Source organism: Ursus maritimus, unplaced genomic scaffold (genome assembly GCF_017311325.1).
Source record: "Ursus maritimus isolate PB19 unplaced genomic scaffold, ASM1731132v1 scaffold_29, whole genome shotgun sequence".
In the NCBI taxonomy this organism is placed as follows: Eukaryota; Metazoa; Chordata; class Mammalia; order Carnivora; family Ursidae; genus Ursus; species Ursus maritimus.
The window spans coordinates 6,572,118-6,598,653 of NW_024425452.1; the positions used below are offsets into that span (position 1 = coordinate 6,572,118).

At 33.8% G+C, this 26,536-nt stretch overlaps 1 protein-coding gene across 1 annotated transcript in view; it reads left to right on the plus strand.

Moving 5' to 3' along the window:
• The window catches only part of LOC103664137 (CD2 associated protein), a 123,817-nt gene extending 98,706 nt beyond the window's left edge, over positions 1–25,111 (plus strand). The window contains exons 13-18 of the mRNA XM_040643566.1: positions 387–529; positions 9,446–9,558; positions 10,287–10,388; positions 11,499–11,680; positions 15,295–15,358; positions 19,932–25,111. Of these exons, the coding sequence (XP_040499500.1) occupies positions 387–529; positions 9,446–9,558; positions 10,287–10,388; positions 11,499–11,680; positions 15,295–15,358; positions 19,932–19,973 (646 nt within the window). The 3' untranslated portion in view covers positions 19,974–25,111. The remainder of the gene's footprint in view (positions 1–386; positions 530–9,445; positions 9,559–10,286; positions 10,389–11,498; positions 11,681–15,294; positions 15,359–19,931) is intronic.
• The last annotated feature ends 1,425 nt before the right edge of the window (positions 25,112–26,536 follow it).

Sequence of the window (26,536 nt, forward strand, 5' to 3'; positions counted from 1 at the left end):
TTAGGTAATTTTAATTTAGGTAACTTACCTAATTTAGTTTATTAATTACTTGCCTTTGACATAAGTGGCTGTACTGTTTTTCTAAATGTCAAAATAATTTTTAAAGTATTTGTTTTCCAGATTCTTTCTATAGACTGTAATGATTCTCTGTTAAATGATTTATATTCATACTAGGTGAATACATACCTATTAGGCTGTTTTTACGTTTCTGATTTTATTGTGATTAGTCTTATTGTGGAGGCTTATGTTTATGAAAATAATTTTGTAGAACAGAAAGAAAAATTATTGTGCTATAACATCTTTAGTGTCATTAATTCACAATGTTAAAAAATGGTTATGATTCACACACAAGTGATTTCTACATATGTTTGATTTTCTCATTTCAGGATTAATGGGGAAATTTCTACCAGTTCATCAAAATTTGAAACTGAGCCGGTATCAAAACCAAAGCTAGATTCTGAACAGTTACCACTTAGACCAAAATCAGTAGACCTAGATTCACTTACAGTTAGGAGCTCTAAAGAAACAGGTAAGTTAACATGGAGAAAGGTGGTGCATTAAAAAAAAAGTTGCCAATACAGTTTTCAGAAACTATTTAAGAAATTTGTGCATGCATTTTATGTGTGGATAGATACAGTGGAAATTAATTAAAATTTGTTTAAAGTCTATGAAGCCAAAATAGAAAAATAAAACTAAAAGAAGATAAATGAGCAAAATACTTGATTCACATAAGGACTGAGAAATGGTTTAAAAAATCGTCCATTTGTCATGTAGTCTGTCCCCTCATAATGGAATGTCCATACTACTCAGGCAGATATGAATACATTTTAGTTTTAAAAGTTTAAGGACAAAGAACAGATTATCAATGCCAGCACTAGATTATATTGATTATTTTTACTTCTCTACGTTATCTCAGGATACTTTTGTTTCTAATTCAAGAAAATATGCTTTTTATGTCTCTCTCTCTCTCTCTCTCTCTGTGTGTATCAGCAGGCTTTACTTCTTAAGTTAAATATTGTTCCTTAGTTTTAGGACTGATTTTTCAACCCATCAATCATCTTTTCCCTGGTCTTTTATACCTCTTAGTTGTAAAACGGAAAACCTGAAACAGAGAAGTTTAATGTTTATCAGATGAAGGTCTCAATATTAAAAGCCTGGCACTGTCATTACTTTGTAGTAATGATTATTGTACAGTACCTTGCTTTTGGTCTTAGTTTTTTTAAACATTTTCAAAGCACTTTCTTAAATATATTCTTATTTTATCTTGATAGTAACTCTAAAAGGCAGATGCTGTTTTGCTTCTAAAGTAATTAAGCTGTAGACACATCAAGTGTCCAAGATCACATAAAGCAGAAGAGAACTTTTTAAATCCCCTTTATATAAAGTGCTCATGATATTCTTTTAAAAGTTTTAATGTCTTAATATTTTTAGCCTTCATGTTAACATTTCATCTTTACATTCAAACTTAAAGGCCAGTTATACTTAGGGTTTTTTTGTCACTGTATTGTAAGATATGCTACTAACTGCCTTTTCAAAACTATTAGATGATTTTATTATTTTTCCGAATTGTCATTTTGCCAGTACAAAAGCTCTGACCTACACGTGCTCTCCTTCAGTTTTTTATGTTTATTTTTATTTATTTTTATTTTTTTAAAAGATTTTATTTATTTATTTGACAGAGGTAGAGACAGCCAGCGAGAGAGGGAACACAAGCAGGGCGAGTGGGAGAGAAAAAAGCAGGCTCTTAGCAGAGGAGCCTGACGTGGGGCTCGATCCCAGAACGCCGGGATCACGCCCTGAGCCGAAGGCAGATGCTTAACGACTGCGCCACCCAGGCGCCCCTCCTTCAGTTTTTTAATTTGAATGTTTTATAGATCCTTTCATCATATATTTTGATCCTGCCTGCTCTGGATGAAGCCATGTTCATTATAGTTTCTGGAGAGTGAGATGTTGATTGTATTTTAGAGACGTTCACTCAAATATATTCAGTGTGTTTTATCTGGTGAAAATTACTATTTACTGTTAGTGAAATAAAAACAAAAAAATGTTCTTTATAGAAGGTTTTTAAAAAATATCTTTTAGGGGCATTTGCGTGCCTCAGTCTGTTAAGTGGCTTCGTTCGGCTCAGGTCATGATCCTGGGGTCCTTAGTTTGAGCCCCACATTGGGCTCCCTGCTCTGTGGGGACCCTGCTTCTCCCTCTCCCTCTGCTGCTCCCTCCTGCTTGTGCTCTCTCTCTCTCAAATAAATAAAATCTTAAAAAAATAAAAAAACACGTAATAATGTGAAGCTATTGGTGGTTTGTAAAATTTGATTTTTTTTACTGTTTTTGATCCCAATTTTTACTTTTATCCATACCCATTATTTACTCTTCATTAAAAAACAAAGAGGTCTTGTGAAACAGGGTTTGCAAATTCCTGATTTCTGTTTTGTTTTTTTCTTCAAATGAATAAGGAAGTAATCGAGAGAAGCTGAGACATATGTAAGGACAGAAAACTAACCGCTAACTTCCAAACTACTGTCCTTTATTCCTTCCACTATCAGGCTGCCTTTGATGTACTACACCTAACACCCAGTTAAGTTCAGGAAATACACAAAGCATACCACAGAGATACTGAGAGTTCCATTCCAGCCCACTGCAGTAAAGCAAATATTGCAATAAAGTGAGTCAAAAGAATATTTTTGTTTCCCATGTATATAAAAGTTATGTTTACACTACGCTATAGTCTATTAAGTGTGCATTAGCATTATGACTAAAAAAATGTACATACTTTAACTAAAAAATAACTTATTGCTAAAAAATGGTAACCATCATTTGAACTCTCAGCAAGTCATAATCTTTTTGCTGGTGGAGGGTCTTGCCTTAATGTTGATGGCTACTGACTGATCAGGGTGGTGGCTGATGAAGTTTGGGATGGCTTTGGCAATTTCTATAACGAGACAACAGTAAAGTTTGCCACATCAGTTGACTCTTCCTTTCATGAACAGTTTCCTTGTAGCATGTGATACTGTTTGATAACGTTTTACTTAACAGTAGCACTTTTTTCTAATTGAAGTCAGTCCTCTAAAACGCTGCCTCTGTTTTACTAACTAAGTTTATCTTACTATTCTATATGTTTTATTGTCGTTTTAACAGTTTTCATAGCATCTTCACCAGGAGTAGTTTCCATCTGAAAAAAACCACTTTCTTTGCTCATCTGTAAAGTTTTATCATGAGATTATAGCAATTCAGTCACATCTTCAGGCTCTGCTTCTAATTCTAGTTTTCCTGGTATTTCCACCACATCTGCAGTCACTTATTCCTCTGAAGTCTTGAACCCCTCAAAGTAATCCGTGAAGGTTGGAATCAACTCCTTCCAAACTCCTGTTTGATTTTTTCCATGAATCCCCAATGTTCTTAATAGCATCTAGAATCATGAATGCTTTCCAGAAGGTTTTTAATCTACTTTGTCAAAAGCCATCAGAGGAATCATTATCCATGGAAGCTATAGTGTAATGAAATGTATTTCTTAAATAATAAGACTTGAAAGTCAGAAGAAAGTCACAATTACTCCTTAATCCTTGGGCTACAGAATGGATGTTAGATTAGCAGGCATGAAAACAACATTAATCTTGTACATCTTCCTCAGAGCTCTTGGGTAGTAAGATGCATTGTCAATGAGCAGTAATACTTTGAAAAGAATCTTCTGAATAGTAGGTCTCAACAGTGGGATTAAAATATTGAGTAAACCATGTTGTAAACAGATGTGCTGCTATCCTTTTTTGTTGTTCCATTTATAGAGCACAGATTTAGCATCATTCTTAAGGGCCCTAGGAATTTCGGAATGGTAAATGAGCGTTGACTTCAGCTTAAAGTCAATAGCTGCATTAGTCTCTAACAAGAGAGTCAGCCTGTCCTTTAAAGCCTTGAGGCCAGGCATTGATCTCTCCTCTCTGGCTATGAAAGTCCCAGATGGCATCTTCTTCCACTATAAGGCTGTTCCATCTACCTTGGAAATCTGTTGTTCAGTGAAGCAGCCTTCATTAATTAGCTAGGTCTTCTGTATAACTTGCTATAGTTTCTGCATCAGCACTTGCTGCTTTCCCTTGCACTTTTATATTATGGAGATGACTTCTTAAACTCCATGAACCAACTTCTGCTAGCTTCAGACTTTTGTTTGCAGCTTTCCCACCTCTGTAAGCCTTCACAGAATTGAAGAGAGTTGGGGCCTTGCTCTGGATTAGGCTTTGGCTTAAGGGAATGAATGTTGTGCCTGATTTGATCTTTTATCCAGACTACTGAAACTTTCTCCCTATCAGCAATAAGTTTGTTTGCTTTCTGTAATTTGTGTGTTCATTGGAGTAACGCTTTTAATTTTCTTCCCGAACTTTTCCTTCACATTCACAATTTAGCTAACTGGCAAAAGAGGTGTAACTTTTGGCCTCTCTTGGTTTTCTGTATGTTTTCCTAACTAAGCTTATCATTTCTAGCTTTTGATTGAAAGTGAGCTATGTGTGACTCTTCGTTTTACTCCAACACTTAGAGGCCATTGTAGGGTTATGAATTGCCCCAGTTTCAATGTTACTGTGTCTGAGAGAATAGGGAGGCTCAAAGAGAGGGAGAGAAATGGGAAATAGCTTCACTGTGCAGCAGTCAAAACACACACAACACTTACAAATTAAGTTAAACATCTTACGTGGGTACAGTTCATTATGGTTGCAATGGTAACATCAAAGATCACTGATCACAGATCACCATAACAAGCATAATAGTAATGCAGAAGTTTGAAATATTGTGGGAATTAACCAAAATGTGACACAGAGATACGCAATGCTATTGCAAAACTGGCATCAATAGACTTGGTCATTGCAGGGTTGCCACCAGCCTTCAATTTGTAAAAAATGGAGTTATCTGCAAAGCATGGTAAAATGAGATATGCCTGTAAGTTCTGGAAATGGTGTGTATATTAGATAGGAAATATTTACTGAGGAAGTGTTACATCCCATTAGTATTTTAGGCACAAGTAGTAGCTAAAACAAAAGGCCTGACCGCTGATAGCATATAGCTCATGCTCTGAACCTCAACTCGGGCTATTCTTCATTTCTGTTTTTTATTGGAATATTATGTGTTTAGTATTTGTAGTATAGAAGTGTTTAAAAAAGAGTTTAAACTCTTTTTTTGAGATACTGACATCTTTAAAAACACTGCGTTCTACATCAAATACAGCCTCAAATTTGGCATTAGGTTGAGGCATGATTTATATTGTTGATATAGTTCGAGGTTTCAAATTTTTAAAATAGCATATGAGCCTAGCCCTTTAACATGTTTCAGAAAGTTTAAAACATACACGAAAGTCTTCTTAAAGTCTTATTATTACATAAAATAATAATTTCAGGTGATGATATAGTAGCAAGTACATTGACTTTGTTATTAAAAATGTGGGTTTAAAATTATTAGCTCATTTATCATTGTCTTGGTTCTTAATCTGTTTTTGTACTTAAATGATAATTGAATGATCCAATATGTCTATGATACCTACTAGAATACCTGACATGGAAGATGTTATAAACTGTTATTTCTCTTCTTTTCCTTTCCTCTGTTGTTAATCTCATCGCATTCTGTTTCTGCTCTTCCCTATAAAGGATACAAATTTCTGACACTATTCTCAGATATGATTATACTGTATATAAAGCCATTTATAAAATTTTTTAAAATAAATGTCCTTCAGTATATATTCTCATATATAAGATAGTACTATAAATTGCATAGTTGTTTAGAACCATGTTTTAATTTTTTTCCTCTCTTTTTCAAACACTTCATTAAAAATTGGTTTAGGATCATCTTACTGCTACTACTGCTTAATTATAAAGTTTACATGGCCTAAGTGTTTCTAAAATCCTAAGTTCTCTGGGACATAAAATTGGTTTGCACATTAGTCTTAAAATACAAGATAGAAAATTTAGTGGTAACATACCTATTGCATTGAGAAAGCACAGCTGAGGTGCTCTCGTAGTGTTATCGTATAGTATTTTATCCTTTTGATTGTTTTCTATGATAAATTCTTCTTGGGTTAAAAGGAAATTTTAGAGATATATATTATTATTTGATCCCAAAGCATTCATTGTTAAATAGTGAAGCATTCTTTGTTTTGTTTTGATAGTTGATCTGTTTTTATTTGAATTACGTTCTCAATGTTTATTTAATTTATTTCTTCCAGAAAGAATTTAAGGTGGAATTTTTCTAGTAAGATGCTTACCTGTTGAGTGGTAGACACTATACAAAATGAGTCTATATCTAAACTAAGACACAAAAACAAAACAAAACACACCCAAAATGTAGAATATACCTGGAGAATAAGAGCAGAGATTAAAATTATAATTTTCTTATAATAATTTTCTTGATAGTATCTTTATAGAGTGTCATATAAGGCATAATTGAAGATTCATTTATGTATTATGTGATTTTAAATGTTGTATTTTTATAGTGATACATTTTAAAATACCATTTGTCATGTTTTTCTTTTATTATATCGTAGAATTAAAATTGCCTCTTTCATTGTAATTACTATCATAAGCTGAAGACTAAAACTTGACTGAAAGGTAGTTTAATTTTAGTTATAACTGTATTAATGAGTTGTTAATATATTGATTTATTACTCTGACATCTAATTTTTTACTAAAACATCCTTTTGAAGCTGTCTGGGTGTTCAGTGAGTAATTTAAAAGGCTTCTTTCTACTTATGGTATACTGAAATTAATACTAATCATTTTTTCTTTTAAAAGACAAAATAATCTGAAATCTAATACACATCTTGTGTGAGTTTAGATAAACTGCAGTAGGTATATGCTAAACATTGAAATGGTTCTGTTCATTCTACAACTGTTCCTTTTTCCTGCTTTGTAAAATAATTTTTTTGATTTAGTCTTTTTTCTAGACATTCCTATCCTTGACTTTTCTTTCCAGATTTTGTTTCCTAGCCTGTTTGCCATGTTTCCCTTCTTACGTGTCAGGAAATTATCCTACCTTTCTCCATTTTGGTAAGATGACGATTTATAAAAGAAATCAAAACAATATATTCCATATAAATAGGTGGTGCACATTGAGTTTTTTTTTTTGTAATTGTACTAAAAGTGTACATGTTTGTCTGTCTATTCTAACCCTTTTGGTTTTCCATTTGAAAATAAAGTGAAATTTATGTTGGAACAATTTTCCTGATTAGTTTAAGATATTTTTTGACAAAAGTTTTTTTTTTTAATTGAAAACCGTAAAAGCCAGTTTGTTTTCTCCTAGAATTTGATATTTCATTTTGACTTTTTAAAATTCCATGTCTTCTTAAGCAATGTGTAGAAACATACATGGCTGGCAGAGTGGCAGTATAATTGCAAGAGTTAAGTAATTGTCATGCCTTTCATGCCATGTGTACAGTATAAATCCACTGCTATTACCCTTAGATAAATTTTAAATGTGTTCAAATATATCATGAGTCCAAAATGTGCACTGTTTTATTTTCCTAACCTAATGGCTTAAATGGAGGACCTGAGAGAGTTTTAGAATAGTAAAATTATTTGTCTTGGTGGTGTAGCCCAAAACTGGACATATGGAAGGCATTTTTACATGAGCATGGTCTATAATTTTATAAATCTACCTTTTATTTATCCTTTCCGTTTTATTTATCTTCATCCCTTCCTATGTTTTTCTGTTTCTTTTTCTTTCTGCAAGTTGCTTAAATATGCATTTGAAAATAATCTTCACAGGCCAAAATTATTGGATTGTACTTTTCAGGGTTTTTTTATAGGTTGTCACTACACATTTATCAGTGTTAAAAGCAATTTTTAACCCTTCAAACTACAGCATATTTTTAACATTTTTTATAACAACTGATTTGCTTTATGAAATTTACAAATAAAATGAAATATTTAAAAATATATTTAAACCCAAGGTCTTTCATATTACATAATGCATTTTCTATTAAAGTCAGTATGTCTCTTATTATGGTTTGTAATATTTTATAATTATAAACAATTATCAAAAGATTCAAGACCAAAATTAAATTGAGCACATTCAGTTGTCTGTTTTGATGTATTAGCCTGGTGAGTAGATGGCTAGATGTAAGATAGAATATACAAAGTAATCCCAGAATGGGAGGATGGAAGAGAATTAACAGAGGTCAACAAATACTTAAAAATTTGTTATAAAACACATATTGCTGAACAGTGATACCTTTTCTTATGCCTTACCTTTGTGCCCTTTTACCCTTAACATTTTTTTCTAAATTGATTACTTTGAATATGAAAATTGATGAATAAGCTTTGAGGGCAGTAGTAATAATAATTATCTTTAAATGTCTTTTTAGAAATAACAAATCACTGAGTTTGGATATCTAAATATTTGACAGAAAGCATTATAAACATCTAGGCAATGGGAATGTGCAGAATTAATTCTGTATCTGGAAGACCAGACCAAAGATATCTGCTGCCATATCGAGTATCTCAACTGTGATTAACATCCCTAGTTTGGAATCTGGGCTAAAGGAAGATTGTATTGACAATTGAAGTGTCTGGAGTTATCCTTAGGATTCTTGTATCACTTACAGATTTCTACGTTTCAAAATTAAAAATCAACTCTTTCAGCAAGGTTTTCTGAATCCTCTAGAAAAAGGGAAGGTATTATGTGCCATTGTTTCAGAGATGCAAATTACATAGATTTTTCTTTAAACCCAAGTTTTTGGATCAAAGGTCAACCAGCCTTTGATGGTGGGAAAACAAGTGAATGATCTTTGTAGCATTTTTCCTTGATATCCTGTTTGCCTTAAATTTAGAACTATTTTATAGTTCGTAAATATGCTTATGTCTAAGCAAAAGTGCAGTGAACTATGAACAGTTTGAGTCCCAGCTACAAAACACTGTGTGTGGGTGTGTGTATATACACACACACACCCACACACACACACATACATAAAGATGCATTAAATTTCACCTTACAGTTGGAAAGCATCAGGGTCCCACATATAGTTGCGTTCTTAAAATTTGAATATCAGGATACTACTTGAAATTTAAAACATTTGATGTGTTAATTTTCTGATATATTGTAATTAATCATGAGTTGAAGAAGTAGATCAGCCATTTTTACAAGCACGAGTTAAAGATGACAATTTTTTTATGATACCATAATTTTTGGTTCAGATTTGTATTTTTCAACAAGAACTTCTGTTGAGGTCTAACTCTATTAGAAACATGAACTTTCTATTGTTAGTGAAGTCTTATGCTATAAAATGTGTCAGGTAAAGAGGATGTTTGTTTTTAAGGGTGAGTGTTGTTTTCCAAATGCATATGAAAAGCACAGGTTAACTTGTGAGTCCTAGTGATACTTTTTAATGTATAGTTTGCTAGAAATCCAGAAACATTCTTTTTTACCTTTTAAAATATACAGTTATCTCTTAGTAGATATGTTTAATTTTATTCTCCAGATCTTGTAAATTTTGATGACATAGCTTCCTCAGAAAACTTGCTACATCTCACTGCAAATAGACCGAAGATGCCTGGAAGAAGGTTGCCTGGCCGCTTCAATGGTGGACATTCTGTGAGTTATACTGTTCTAAAACACAGAGAATTTAGCAAATCTAGAGTTCTTCTAAAGATAGGAATGAGGGAGGATTTATAACTCCACCAAAGTTTAAAAATCAGGAAGATAGCTGTTATACTTAAGTGGCAAATAGTTGGTTATATTTAAGGAGATAAAGGGGTCATGTTCATTTCAGAGAGGGTTGCAATAGAAGGTTACAGAATCAGGAATAAAGAGCTGTCCTGAGACCATAACCACAGAGCACAGGGTGAAAAGGGGTCAGGGTATCTGTGTAATCTACCCATCTCACAACAATAATTAGAATTGAGTGGTACATATTCAGTTTAGGAAAGAACAAGAACATTCTTTTCCTCTGAAGTCATGGGTTTTTTTATAGTACTAATGCTGGTATTTAAATGTGTTTCTTTTTTTTATGCTTTCTATAGACTGCCTGAAATGCCAGTAGTATTTTATTATTAACGTATTAGCTCTTGAGCGCTATGGTGCTTTTAAATTACCAAAGTCGAGAAAATTTTCGTTGCTAAGAAGCAGGCTGTTTTTACCTTCCAGATATGCAAGTGTGTTATTCAGCTTGAAATTATGTAATATCCTGTTAACAATAATGGAATATCTGGAACAGTAGCTGCTGAAAACAGTGATAAAAGTTACTTAGTTTATTATCCAAATGTTTATTGCCTTTTCCTTCTTTGGTATTTTCTGTTTCTTGATTTAAAAAAATCATTTAGCCAACTCAAAGCCCAGAAAAAATCTTGAAGTTACCAAAAGAAGATGATAGTGCCAACTTAAAGCCGTCTGAATTTAAAAAGGATTCATGCTACTCTCCAAAGGTGAGGGGCATTGTGGCCTAAGATTTGTATAATTTGTAGGATTCTTTGTGAACACCAAAATTGTGGAATTTAAAGTGTCTTCTAAAAATTATTTCTTCTGCCAAGAAATAAAAAATTTCCTGCTAAAAAATTGAGTTACTAAAGTCACACTGTCCACTGTAGGTCATTTTTAAAAAGAGCTTATTTTAAATGGGTAGTATAAATGTTATGCATTTCATATTTTTTTAAGGCCTAGATCTCATTTTCCCACTAAACATATACTCTTTAGGCCAGAAGCCATCATTCGTTTACTCCTAACCTAGCTTAGTGTTTGGCACTAAAATAAGCACTGAATATATACTGGAATGAATGGCAGTATACATGGATTCTTCCATTTATTACATGGTGTTAAGACTCTTCTAAACTCTTGCTATTTTTATTTAAGATAGTATCATCACAACCTATACACATCTTATATTTAAGAAATTCATGTTTCCTTTTCAAATTCATTCCAAGGGCATTTGGCTGCTATTCTAGTTTATCAGAACACTTAATCTGATTCTCTCAACTTGTCAACAGTTGGTTGAAATTTTACTTCTTGTTATTTTAGAGAAATAGTAATAAAAGTGAAACAGTATTTAGTGAAATAGTATTATTTAGTGAAATAGTGAAATAGAAAGGGCATCAGGCCATAGATTCATTTTAATGCCTCTTCCATGGACTTACTCAATTCTTCATAATTACTTTTAAATGAAACTCTCTGGATATTTTAAATAATGATTATTTAATGTGGAGGGTCAAAGCAGCACCTTAATAGTGCTGATATATTCTTGCCTCTAGATGCTCCACTCAGCAAACCATTCATAAGATAAATAGGTTTTTCTTTTTTTTTTCCCCTTTTTTCATTATTAATAAATCCTTTGACATTTCGCACATAAACTCCTAGTGACTGCAAGTTTATTCTTTAGTTGTTCGGAGGTTTTACCAGTTGTGAATATCAAACTGCTTTTTGAATTTCCAAAGTCACCATTTATCTTGAAGTATTATTTTAATTATCTCCTTGCTATAAAATTTTTTTGAACTTAAATATAAATACAAATAAAATAAGAAAATTTTCTATTACGTTTTCAGCCATCTGTGTACCTTTCAACACCTTCAAGTGCTTCTAAACCAAATACGGCTGCTTTTTTAACTCCATTAGAAATCAAAGCTAAAGTAGAATCAGATGATGGGAAAAAAAATCCCTTGGATGAACTTAGAGCTCAGATTATTGAATTGGTGTGCATTGTAGAAGCGCTGAAAAAGGATCACGGGTAAGTAGCCCTTGTTTTCTTCTTTGGAAACTACTTAACACATATGTAAAGAATTTTTTCAAATTCTGTGAAGTAGAGATGTAATCTGCCAGATTTCTGGTATAAGCAAGTGTATTTCCAAAGAGATTTTTATTAATAGTGCTTCTCCCCTCTCTGCAAAAAACTTGAATTAGAAAACTTGTTCTCATAGTCTTATTATGGAAAAAGGATATATATACCTATAATTTAAATCTTCTGGTCAAATACAAGGGTTAATTAGTCTTAAAAATACTAGGAAAAGTCACTGTATTTCAGATCTGGAGGGTATCTATATGTATATTTACTTTTCAGAGGGACTGGATCACTGTCTCTGTTAGGGTTCAGATTGGTATGTAAATAAAACCAAGGGGTTGGGAATAGGTGATCTCTAAGGCTGTTCTCTTAATTCTGAAACTTTTCAATAATAGTATGTGGTGAGATCCTAAGGGAAAGTTAGGGACTTTTTAGAGCGAAAATAAATGTAAAAGGTCACCTACGATAGCCCCCTTCTCTTCTTTTAACTGAAGAAGTAAGTAAAATAAGGTAAAATAGTAAAACTATTTACCTAAGATCATACAGTTCTTAAAAGGCAGAGCTAGAACTGAAATCATATTTTCTGTTGGTTTCGAGATATTTTTCTAGAACCGTTATTATTTGAGCTTTAAAACGTGTGTGTGTGTGTGTGTGTGTGTGTGTGTATACATTTATAAAATAAAACTTGTTAGCATTTTAAACATAGTCCTGCAAAGGCCCAATAGGTAACACAGGTCAAAGATCAGCTAATCCAACTGAACCAAGGGTGAGGGGTCAGGTGCTCTTCCCCTATCTCAGCTTCCCCTGTGCCTCTAAAAGTATTTGTTGGTGTATGGAATCTGGTGTAAAAATCATTGCCAGAAACCATGTTACCTCGGAACTGAATGTACCATTTCTCCCCCAGTTCTCAGTTGGCATTGGATTCTTTATTAAAAACGATATTGAGGGGTGCCTGGGTGGCTCAGTCGATAAGGTGTCCAAAACTCTTGGCTTCAGCTAAGGTCCACGTCCGGCTCCGCACTCACCGGGGTGTCCACTTGAGATTCCTCCTCTGCCCCTTCCGCATGTGCGCGCTCTCTCTCTCTCAAGTAAATAAGTAAATCTTAAAAAAAAAAAAAACGATACCGAGATTAACAATTGGTGTATTTGTAGTTGCAGAGCATTTTTATAAACATCTCTTAGATAGAACCAAAAAAATTATCTTGAATGACTACTTAAAAAGTACATTTGCTCATGTGTGTGTGTGTGTGTGTATATATATATGTATATGTATATATATATATATATATATATATATATATATATATGCATGTATATGAAGAGAGAGAGTTTTTAATTTGATGTATGATGGGTCTTTTTCCTTCAGTTTATTAGTCTGAGTCCTGCGGATTTTTTTTTTTTTTTACAGATTCCGTAATATACACATTATAAACTGTAAGCTCGTTCATCTAGTGTTTATTGAACACCATCCATGTGCGAGTCAGAGAACGCTCCTAATTTGATTTTGACATTTTACATTTTTGATACCAAGTCTGCTATTTTTAATGAACTGATAATTACATTTATAGATTGCCTGTAGGTGTTCTTAAAGTAGCTGTAGGATGAATAAAATATTTATGATTTATACATATTTTAAAACATATATCAGATATTTTAGAAGTCTTTCCAAAGGGTGTTTTCAAAGTCTTATTTCCTCTGGCAAATGAAATGGATGGCAGATTTTTTAATCTGAAAAATAAGAGCATCGCAGGAGGATGGATAAACACATACTGGTATGTTGATAAAACGAAATGCTATATACAGGTACAGCAATAAAAAAATAAATGGATTGTGGTACATGTGTCAACACGAATCAATCTGAAAAAATGTTGAGGGTGGGGAAAGCAAGTCAGAGACATGCATACAGTATTATTTCATTTACATGAAGCTTGAAAAGCATTAAAACCAAATAGTAAATGTGTTGTTTCAAGATATATTTGTATATGTGGTAAGAAAAGAAGACATAAAGGCTATAGAACTTTTCCTATGAAGGTGAGAGAAAAATAGGATTGTGGGTCTCTCTGAGTATCAGACGTATTGGTAATAACTGATTTCTTGAGCTGACTTGGAATTCTTAGGTCTTTAAATTGTTTTATCTTTATAGCCTACAAATAACTAGTCTTTATGCATTCAGTATTAGAATCTAAAATGTTTGGAACAAATCAGTAAAAAAAATTGAAGGATATTGACACAGAATGATTGACAGAAATATATTAGTAATCTGTTTCTTTAGTTGTAAGGTTATAGAACAAGAGATATAGGTTGATCTGTTCCTGTAAAAAGAAAACAATGTTACATAAAAATTTTATATTCACAGTTGTGTTTTTAAAAATAATAAAAATGTGATAAACAGTGGAATAAATATTTTAGGAATAGATTCTCATTTAGATATAATTTAAATGTTTAATAAACCCAGAATAATAGAATAATTAGAAAAAGGAAGCATTATTTAATTTAGTGGTAACATTTTGGAAATACAAAGTTAATATTTTAGCACAGTTTCTATCCTATGCCAAAATAAACTCTAGATAAATTGACTTAAATATTTAAATTATAATTTAAATTGAAACAATAAAACATGAGAGCTTTATAATTATTAAAACCGCAGAAGAAACTAGTTTTGAAACTATAGAATTTAAAAGTTCCTTTCTTTCTCATATATTCTTTCTTCCTGAGCATTTTCATTTGGTTTTTCAAGCTATTATTTCTATAATACTCTTGAAGAGAATTTCCTAGCATATGTCAGAAGGCTATGAAAATGTCCCTACTTTTTGATTTAGAAATTGATATACTGGTATAATCGTGATTTTAAATAAAATTCCTATTTTTTCCATCTCTCTCCCAAAAATCAACTAACCAAAAAACCTGGATTTTTGAGTGTCGACAATTATCAGAAATACGATAATTTTAGCAGCATGGAAATATTTTAAAATACTTTGTGTAAAGACACAATATGGAATATATACTTTCAGCTGTGGAGGGAAGATGACTATATAAAAAAGATAGACGGGAACACAGAAAAATGAAAACATGAGTTAAGGAGAAAGGATTGTTGGCTAAAATTATTTTGTTTATTGGTTTGGTAATTTTAATGTAATGTTTAATTTTAAAAAATATATAGAGAGAAATGTAAAGTCTAGGTAATCCTGTTAAATAATTGACCTTGTACTGTGACATGTTTTGACATTACCAAGTTGTTTGGGCTTTAGAGTGTCCAGCCTGGGAAATGCATGATAAATGAATACGGAAAATTGCTTGTAAAGGCCAGTTATTATTTCTTTATTTTATCATGAGCTGCTTTCTTTATTCACTTAAAAATTTCTTTATCAGATAGGTTTGCCATGGTATTGCTGAGGTTTTTTTAGCTGTTGTATTCCATTCCATTAGTGAATTTGAAATTTTTCTTAATCAATATGGCTATTTTCTTTAAAAAGTTTTCCCCCTGTTTTGGTATATCCTGTTAACATTAGTCAAATATATTGTTTAAATGAAAGACTTAACAGTAATAAATAGTTTGTTTTTAGGAAAGAACTGGAAAAACTACGAAAGGATTTGGAAGAGGAGAAGGCAATGAGAAGTAATCTAGAGGTAATTCATTTCTCCTAACATTAAGATTGTAGTCAGCATAAACTAGGTGTGTTTTTCCATCTCAGCTAGGCGATTGGTTTCCCTACATATGATGCTATCCTACTTAAATTGGACCCTCCCTGCTGGTTGATAGGCATTTAATTAATCTCTTGTTGACTCCCTGTCACATTCTGTTCACTCACGCCGCAGGTATTTGGAGCTCTAGCTGTCTTAGGCAGTGTGCGAGAGGTTTGAGTAAGCTGCACGTTCATGAGTACGACAAACGTGGTTCTGGCCTCTAAAGAGTGTGTGGTTGTAGATCTTTTGCACTCTTGCTTCCTTGAACTATTTCTCTTTTTTTTCCACAGTTAAACTATTTTCTTTTTAATTCTGGGTTGGTTTTTGTTTGTTTGTTTTGTTTTTTGTTTTGTTGCCTGGAGGCGAGGGGGGTGGGTGATAACGGGATGGCTGTGGGTTTGTGGACAGGATTTCTCACTGAGCATTTACTTCGTTAACTGTAATGTCATCATCTTCACTCTTTGCTGATGACTGACAATTTCACTTTTTTTTATCTTAAGCTTTTTTTCATCTGTGCTTAACTTTGGTCTTCATTTATATTCTTACTTTCTGCATATTTCAGAGAAAGTGTATTCTGCCTTTTTTCGGAGGCTCTTCCCATTCTGTACTGAAGTATTTCATTTGCCTCCCTATTTTTACCTTGCCTTATTGCTTACCCTGTTTCTCTTGTTAGCATTGTGAAACAGAAAAGAGCATGGGACTTGGTAAAAAAACAAAAACCTTGAGCCCCTCTTCTGACTTACACTGGTGACTCTCAGCTCTAACCTATGTGTCAGTTAGGCTTGGCACCTTCTGTACGTTATTTCAGTGGACACACATAACAACTTGTAAGGATGATTATTCCTCTTTTAAGGATGAGGAAACTAGGGTTTAGAGTGATTAAATCAGCAGTGCAGCTGAAATTTTTAACAGAAACAGCCAGACTTCAGAAACAGCTCTCAGGGATTAAGTTACACTGAACTTGAGGAAGTCACTTAACCGCTGTTTAGCTTTAGTTGTTGAGATACTACATGTGAAGGTCTTTGGGAAATTATCAAAACTCCATTTTTACTCTTACATCTGACATATCCCTTTTCTTGGCACTTTCCCTTTTTCCATGAAAATACTCAATTTTCCCTCTTTGTCAAAAAACCAAAGCCTTCTTTCAAGTCCAGCTGCCCTCTTGATCTACTGTAGTTTTCACTTTTCATTTACTGCAAAATAAACAACCGAAAAAAAATGTGTGTTTGGGGTCTCGAATTCTTCACATTTATTTATTTATTAATTTATTTATTTATAAAGATTTTATTTATTTATTGGCCAGAGAGAGAGACCGCCAGCGAGAGAGGGAACGCAGGCAGGGGGAGTGGGAGAGGAAGAAGCAGGCTCCCGGTGAAGCTGAAGCAGGGAGCCCAAGGCAGGGCTTGATCCCAGGACCCTGGGATCACACCCTGAGGTGAAAGCAGACGCTTAATGACTGAGTCACCCAGGCGCCCCTAATTCTTCACCTTTAATTCAGTCATAGCCTCTTACATTTTAGGTTTACTGGAGTAACTCCGATGTCTCTCCAGTGTCTACAGCATTTCGCATTTTTAAATCCATTGCCACTTTTTCTGTCCTGGTTTATGTGATCCTGCATTCTTTTGTTTCAGTCCACTTTTCAGTCTCCTCTTCCTTTCTCTAAGGGAAATGTTCCTTCAGAACTGCCCTTGGCCCTCCTATCGCATCTGCTCACTCTTTTCCGCAAGCATCGTGGTTAGCTCTCATGCCTCTCCCGTCTGTCTGAATCTAATTCCTCTTTTCCCAGCTTCTGTCCTGTTTGCAGCTGCTCGGCTCCCTGGCTGTTCCGCTATGATCTTAGAACTAGCATGTCCCCTTTTACGTTTATCATCTTCCTTTCCTGCCGCACTGAGTTTCTGTTTCTGTTGATCATTTCATTGCCTTTCAAGTCTTTCCGACGTGGTACTTCCATTCTAGTTCCGTTCACATTCAGGCCTGTTAGCTTTCCTCCCTCACCTTTATCTCTTTGTTCCTAATATTTCTGTCCTTTTCCCATGCTCTTTATCTTCTGTTTAGCTGTTTTAAGTTTTTCTCATTCTTATCTCAAATTAATCTTTCTTTACCTAGTATTTTCAAGAACGTTCTGTTACGTGCTGAATAAAGTTCAGACTTCTCAACTTAGCATGTGAGGTCTTCTATGTCTTGGTCCTTAAGTTTGTCCTTCTTTTCTTGCTTGCTGGTTCTCAGTTGTCCCTCACAGTTAATTCGTCTGAGTGTTTGCTCTTACTGTATTTTCTTGGATTTTCCTTTTATTTCATCTTCTCGTGCGTTAAGTTCCACAGATTTTGAGCTTACCTCATTAAGTTAGTACCCATCTTCTTCTGATTTAAAAGTAATTTTCTTTTCTTCCAAATTCATGTCCTTTGTTTTGAAAAAGATAGAAAGTAAGAGTTTTCTGTCTTATCACTGTGACATTATGGACTTATTTTGCCCATCTTCTAGACTGTAAGACTGTTTGAGGGTGTATCTGTCTGTCCTATCTTCGTCCATCCATAGCTCCAAGCAAAGTGCTGGATACAGATTAGATAGTGAATAAATTTTTGTCAAATGAAAGAATACATATTAAAAATGTTTTAAATTCCCATTGTGTAGCACAGAAATTCAGAAATTAAAAACAAGTTTCTTGATTTTTATTCCTCGTATTTCCTACATTCACATCTTCGTATATGAAAATAAGGTGATATAAGCAAGAGGAACTAATACAGTGTTAAATTTCTATTTTGATTTAATTTCATAAAAATCATGAGTAGTCAAATGAATTATTTCATTTTTGAAGAATTTCATTTGATTCAGTTTTTTAGCAAAATCAGCTATTACTTAGCCTCGCACTGATTTGTATTAGAATTCTTTTTGCCTGATGGGGAAAGTTTGACCCTTGTATTATAAAAGCACACTTACTAAGACAGAGTTTTAAGATCATACATTGAAAGCAGACATTATATTTCCCTAAAGATTAAAAGTAGTCCTTTGAACAATGAAGTTAAGATACCGTATTAAATCATACTGAGGAATGATAAAAGGACTAAAGGTGAACAATGACCATGAAAGTGCTAGAAGAGAAACTCTAGCAATGAAAATATTTGCTCGATATCTAAATTTATGTGACAGCAGTCTATAAGGAGTATTACTGATTGAGTGCAGGGTTATTCTTTCTGTCCCCTACTCCTTGTTTCACCAGTGGTTTTTTTTCCTCCTCCTGTTTTCTTTCCATCCTTGCTTATTAAAATTGGTACAGTTGGTTCATGTATCTTTGGAATAGAAATGATAATAGCACATCATGCTAAAGATTGAAGGTATTTTGTCTCAGTCCAGGCTGAAGACTAAGACTTGTCCCAAACCAGTGCTGTTTAAATGTTTACCTAATAATCATATTAGTGGAAGATTAATATTAGGAAAGATCCTAAAATTAACAAACCATACTTGAATGGTTAAAATCCCTGAGGAGGTTGTGAACATACTGAAATTATACATTTTGACTGTGGCAGAGTGCTTATCTTTTTTTTTTTTTTTTTTTACAGAGTGCTTATCATTTAATAGTGAATTATTTGTCAGAGGTTAGCTGTGGCATGTATTGTTTGTATGCAGTGTTGAGGACAGGGTAATGGTATCAGGAGCAGGTAAAGCCTATATATTTCCACGTGCAGGGAGAGGTCAGAGATCATCAAAACCTTAAATAATTGGGAAGAGTAGAAAACTGGGCTTCAGAGCCTTGGTCCCCGTCAGTGCCAGTTCTGTACGACTCGCTAGCGTGGCACACCTGGTGTGGTAGTTAATCTCGTGCTTCAGCTTCACGGTTTGTAACGCGTCAGAATTAACTGTAGTTATTGTGAACATGTATTGAATTTTCCTAATTCTCTTATGTTTCTTAAATTGTGAATTTCTGTTAAGTGACGAATGTCTTCTGCCTAAAGGTGGAAATATTTCCAGCATATTGACTGAATCTTAGATATATTCCTGGGTTTTAAAAAGAACTTAGTCTAGAACATAACTGTTTATAGATGAGGAAATTGAGACCAAGTGAGGTTAAGGATTTGCCAATTTCACATGGGTAGTAAGTGAAAAACATAGGACTAAACTGGTCCTTTATTATTATTATTTTTACAGTTCTGTACTGCCTCCCTTTTGTTTAATTACAGGTACTTGTACATTTCTCAACTTGGTTTCAGGGATTCTTGTGTTCTTTGGAGGGCTGATTTTCTTACAGTATTTTTTCACATACTCCCATTACTTAATATTGTTCTGGCTGAAACAACTGTGGTGCTGTTTTGGTTGTCTCCTGCCATTTAGGAGCCTGTATTGTGATGTGTTCTTATGTTAAACTTTTCCTATATTGATGACACCATTGGAAATTGGATTTTAGAATGGAAATCAAAATCTGGAGTTTTCAAAGTATGATTGCATCTTAAAGACATAGGATAAAATAAAAAAATGTGGCTAAAGATATTTTATCTGTTTTCAACTTATGTTTATATCTTAGGTGGAAATAGAGAAGCTGAAAAAAGCAGTCCTGTCTTCTTGAAATGGCATGGCCTCTGTTCTTAAGGTTCCAGGGATTCAGAAGCAACACTATGAACTTCAACTGACTTGTTACTTAAAAATAACAAATGCTGTTGTCCTGATAAAAAAATATGAGTATTTGAACTATAATCTGTAGAAAAGTAGGGAAAGGGTGGATTTTTTTTATATATATATTGTTTTGCCAATATGAAAAAAAGAGGCCTTATTTCTTATGTGCTGGAATTGCAAACTTTTTTTTTTTTTAGTTTGCTTGAAAATACTACTGAATCTGTATAAAAAGGAAAGAAAGTTGACAATAGTTTTTTTATTGAAACGTAGTATTTAAAGAGATCTATACTATAAATATGGTGATATCTTTACAAATAATCTGTAAAATATACTATTTGAGAGGGACAAATTAGCTTTATAGTAAATAGAGCCACTACTTTTCCCATAATACATAAGGGATATAAACTTTGTATATATATATTTTTTACTTTTAGCTTCTTACCCAGGATTACACTGTTGTGCCTGTTTGTTTGCAGTGCTGTTTATACTCTGGGTGATGAAATAGGAGTTTCCTAGCTATAAACCAGATTATTCACCCAAGCATATGGTAATAACTAATGAAACAATCAAAATAATTTCTTCAACTTTTAGAATATTTTATATTGCTTGCACTATAGGATTCATAAAAGGAATTTAGTTAAAATGTATTGGATTGTTAACTATATTTGGGAAAATACAAGCTATATTTTAAATTCATTAGATCTGAGGAACTAAAAATAAAAATGTCAATTTAACCCCTAACTTGTGCCTACAAACTACAGCACATATAATATGCAAACACCAGCCTTATTGCTGTACTTTTCTGCTTATTTTACAGACTCAGTTATTACTCATTTTATGATCTTGTGATTGAGTTCTTCATGCTCCCTCTGATTTTTAATAATGGTAATATGAGGAGAACAAAACTGAGAACATTGAGAACTTCAGTGTGAGGTTTCATACTTTGACAAATTATCATTATGTAAATACTCAGGTTTTACAATGTGTGATTTCCCTAAAAGACCAAACTAACTGGTGGAGATATTTTAGGCTGTCATTTAGGTGCCAGAGTGTTAGTATATCATAAAACATAACAGTACAGCTTATTTAAAACCAAATATAGTTGACCATATTCAAAATGCATTTTCACAGGATGGATGAATTAGTAGTTTCTTCAGAGTCACTTATGAACAGTTGAACGTTTTAAAATATTATATCTATAGATAACATGTCTTAAAATATGTGGGTTTATATTGAAAATAGAAAAATTGACTTTTCATTTAAAAAAAAATAGATTTTAAGCTTTATTATAGCAAAGACTTTCAGATTTTGAGTACCACCTATCATGCTTCGTTTGTGTAATTTTAAATGACCAAATCGATATTTTCCCTCTAAGTTTTAATCTATACATACCAAAATCTTGTGTTAAAGTTTGCCATGTTGTCGCACATAAAAGAGAACTGAAGTAGAATATAATAGAAATTCCAGGAATTACTTAATGTTAAATTCACAGCTTACATTAGTGCTTTTGGGGAAACCTGATTGTGCATTGAGTATGTACATTTTAACTCTTTAAACCTCTTGGGCTTTTCTGATGAGGTCACTACTGAAACGAAATTGTTTGCTCCTAATGTTTTTAAATGACTTGTTGAATGATTTCCTTCTTGCTAAAAAAATTAGATTTTATTTTGTTTTAATGAAAGTCCTTAGGTAGAAATAAAAACATTGTATCTTAGAAATCATTCTCCAGCTTTCTGACTGGAACATCTATTAAGTGACCCCTCCTCACCCTGATAATGGGGTGAGGGAAGTTTCCAGCAGATTTCAGGCTGTTCTTAAAGTTTTTCTTGGTCATTTTCTCACTAGTGCGTAAAACGAAGATGGTCATGAATGCTGACATACATTTAAAGTGTCTGCTTTGTATACTCCTGTCAGAATAGAAATTAAAGTACTCTGTCTCTATTAGAAAATTAAAGTATTGTGGCTGTATTTTTCTGCCCTTGATCAAAAAGTGAAGTTCTTAAAGCCAAACTCAAAGGGAAAAAAATGATTACTTCAATCTAGCAATTTACCAGTGTTTGCTCTTGATATGGGAATTTTATTATTTTTGTTCATGAAGTTCATATCACAAAATGGTAAATAATGATAGTAGCCTTTATTTGGGGATAAATCATTGTTTTTTCCATGAGTGAATATAAATGACAGACTAGAGATGAACAGCATGGAATCTGTCGTTGCCAAATTATTAGTGAATGTATTTTTCGGGTTTGCTGTTCTTTGAAACACATAATATTACTAATTTTCCTACTTGTATTTCAATATTGGAAGTATTGTATGTGTGTGCCTGTGTGTGACCACTAAGCTTTAGTGGTTGGTCTTACTATAAAGCTGTTACCTCTTCACAAAATTTAAGTCTGAAGATAGGAAGAGAATGGGGGTTCTCTTTTTTATGCTTTACTGTGATCACAGGAAAAAAAAAAAAAACCCAAGTGCTTTCTTGAGTTGTTGGTAAACATTTTATTCTTACTTTTAAACTTGAAATGTATGAACAGAATAAGACAATCAGTTAAAATCAGAAATGAGAAGCGTTAAAAATTTAATGGCCTTGTTTTGCTGTTAGCAATAAAATGACCAAGTGCAATGACTTGATTTAATAAAATCATCCTTTAAAAGTTGCTGCTATGAATATTTTTAGCCATAAAATTTTACCCTTGTTGTAGCCTGACTTGCCTTCAGTAGCTGTTATGTAATGGAGTTGGTGTTGTGGTATTCTAACATTCCAAAAAGATAAAAATAATATATATGTGGGGAAACTCAAAGTAGTATACTTCACTGACTTGTTTACAGGTGCTGTAAAAAAGCATGCTTCTCCCTCAGAAAGAAAACAATAAAGAATAGTATTGCCAGTTGTGTTGGTCTTTAGTAGTTATTGTTCATTAACATCAGCATGTATTTATTGCAAAGTATGATGAAAATTCTATTACTTTGAGTTTTCCAAAAAAGGGAAACAATGTAAATAGTAAAATGAAAGCATTAAAAGTTCTAGACCTATGTGACTTTTACTGAACCTTTATGAGTCTGTTTTTCCCCTGGAACTGTGAGATGATAATTTCTACCTCACAGGTGTATTGGGATAATTTGAAATGACTTACATAAAGTATGTTACAGAATACTTGTTGTAGAGTGGATTTTTTTTTTTTAATGGAAGCTTCTGTTGTACTCTTCTATGATGCAGATTAGATAAGATTAAAAGAAAGGCATAGTACTTCTCCCCCTGTTTTTGAGTATAGCATCTCTTTCTTTTGGGGGAGATAACTCCTTACACTTGCATTATATTCAAATAGAACTGCTACCGTCTTAAAGATTCTGCCTCCCTGACCACCCAGTGATTGACCCTAAGGGAGAGTACTTTACCCAAATTGAGTTCCTGACTTAGAGACTGAGATTTTAAAAATTTGAAAGATTTTTTTTTTTTTTTGGAAACAGAAAGCACTGATCTCAGCATGGGGGCGCTCTCAGTTAATAGTCTGTCCTCTGGAAAAAGCAGATTTGGAAGAACAGATCTTTAAATAGAGCATGAAGAGATGGAAACAATCCAGAAGGTTTTTTTTTTTTTTAAGATTTTATTTATTTATTTGACAGAGAGATAGCCAGTGAGAGAGGGAACACACCAGGGGAGTGGGAGAGGAAGAAGCAGGCTCCCAGCGGGGGAGCCCCATGTGGGACTCGATCCCCTAACGCCAGAATCATGCCCTGAGCTGAAGGTAGACGCTTGACGACTGCGCTACCCAGGCGCCCCCAGAAGGATTTTAAAACAGATTACAGTCATTCCTAAATCCCAGCTATCCATCCACTGCTTCATTCCTTAAGCATAACTTGCTCTTAAATTTTTTGGGTTTCTGATCTCACAACTGGAAGTCCTGGTAAAATCAAAAAACAAGAGTCCAGAAGACATCAAGGCCCATGTACTCTTGCTGAAAATATACCACATACACGACTGTAGGCTTTTTAGAAATGCACCGGAAGATTTGAATCATAGAAAAGGAATAAGTCACCAGTACGAAATAATACAGAAAAAAAAATGTGGCAAGTCATTTAAGTTAAAAATGTAGTTTGGAAATTTCTACATGCTTCTTGCTGGCCCTGATAAACACTAGGCATAAATTAAGCGTTCCAGGCATAGGATGGTGAGGTTTTGGATTATATAGAATTTTATTTTTTATTATTATTGATTGGGAAACAAAGGCAGAAGGAAATGGAGATAAAATTAAATGTCCTTATAACCTGCAGCCCATCGACAAATACTTGATGCAGGTAGAGTATAATGTTCCTCCAGGAAGCTTCCAACTGTCTTAGTATATTAATGCCTCACTAGAGGGAAAACAGCTTTGGTTAACAACAGCAAGGCCTCCAGGATCCTGTGAGTCTTCTTTAGCATATGAAAATCCTTTTGAAACTTCCCTTATCTTTACTTCCCCCCACCCCGAAGTATAAAATCAGTTGCTCCTCACAGTCCCAGGGCAGCAGCGCCTTGTCCCCATGCTTTGGGAAAACCTTTTTTGTACCAAACACAGCTCTAAAATACTTTCTTGGCCGTGGACTCCAGAACTTCACCAACATTCCAAAACTACGTCGTTTTTTGGATTATAGAATTTTAGTATTTGAAAGGACATTGAAAAGGTTGAACAATCCAATCCCTGTGCAGATGGTTTTATATGAAGATAACAATTTGCAGGTTTCGTCTTATTCTAGGAAATAAGAGCAGATAGTTTAACTCGAATGTTTGGCTTTATTACTTGCCAATTAAGATTTAGAGAGTAAACTGGATCTTGGTGTTAAAATTTGTTTCTGAATACTAAACATTATTGCTTTTATTTTGCCACTAACACCTTTATTGTGAATATGCTTGTATATAAGGAAAATAAATTTAGAAATAGGTATCAATATTTTTTGTATAGAGCCAATAATCTTTTCTATCACAGAAGGTGTTGTGACTTTCATTTTGCAACTATTGGGTGGTATCCTTTCCTATCAGGTTACAAGTGTTTTTTATTAGCTACATTTCAGTTCCTAAAAAAATTGTGTGAATAAAGTTATTAAAAGAAAAACTCATTTTTAAAAAGTGTACTGAGTAATTTAATTCTTCAATAAAGTCACTTAACATATTAATCGAACAGAATGCAACTACAACCTGAAATAACAGAGTAATGACATTTTTACTCCTTGTCTCCCTTGAAACTGACTAAAAACACATAGGATGAAAAAATAGATTTAATAGATTAAAAAAGAGATGTAAAATAAAAACATTGCTTTCCAATAAGGAAACAACCTCAATTTATAATAAGAAAATAACCTCCCAAATGCTTGGAGATGTGGAGCAAAATGACGGACGGCCTGAAGACTGACATAAGCCTCCGCAGACCAGCGTCAGATGCAGATTCCTCTGAAATGTTCATCTGATCGTCTTAGGCCCAAATCCTGTCCAGCAGAATGGCAGGGGACGTGGAACTGAAAGAGAAGCCACGCTAACTGTAACTATTACTTTGAAGGCTGAAAACGCAGGGGAGGGAGACGTGCTCTAGGAAAGAAAACAGCCCTGATGAGAGGGTGATTAGGTAACAGATGGAATTGAAGCTACAGTTCCCCACCTCATGCTCCTTCCCGAGCTAGTCAGCAAGTAACTGACACCGTTCAAAGGTGGGCAGTCAGACGCTACACACCAGTACCGTTTTAGATGCTTGTGCAATATTCAGATGTGTAAGACATTGTTCTAAAACAAAGGCTTGATCCTGCAAAGAGAAATCCCTGTGCCATCCAGGGGCCCCTAAGTGGTCAGTTTAATTACCCTAAGGTTAACAGGAAATTTATCTTTAAAAATAGGCATCGTGTCAAATAGTGACCTAATGTTTGCATTGTGCTACCATGTTCCAAGCACTGTTGCAAGTAACATTTGTCATCTATCACGTATCTCAGCAATTTTATGTAATAGGTGCTATTATCCTGCACAGATGAGGAAACAGGCTTGAAAGGCTAAGCAACTTGGCCAATAAGAGACGGAGCTAAACCCAGACAGGTTTTGAAGCCTGTGCTCTTGATGGTATGCTAGCCCGACATAGATAATTATCATATGGGAAAGAAGGAGCCTAAATTGGGAAGTTCTTCTATTCTTAGTTCTTTCAGACTTTGTAATCCTTCATATTATCTATTAAATTTTTCCATCAGTGAGGGAGTTAGACTGGACAATTCACAAAGCCCATTTTCAGTGATCCCACAGTCTGTTTAGATTTCTTTGTGTGATGTGGTCACACATAAGATTATAAGGAACATTCTCTGTTTTAGTGTCCATCTTTGCAAACGTAAGTGATTTTCATGGCTTTTCAGTCCAGCGGAGACAGAAAAGCCTTACTTGGTTCCCGTAAAGAAATGACCACTAGATGGCAATCAAATCTCAGCTGCTTTTGTGTGTCTTGAGTAAACCACAAAGACTTGTAGAAGCTGCAAATAAAACCTTGGGGCTCCAGCCCTTTGAATTCACGC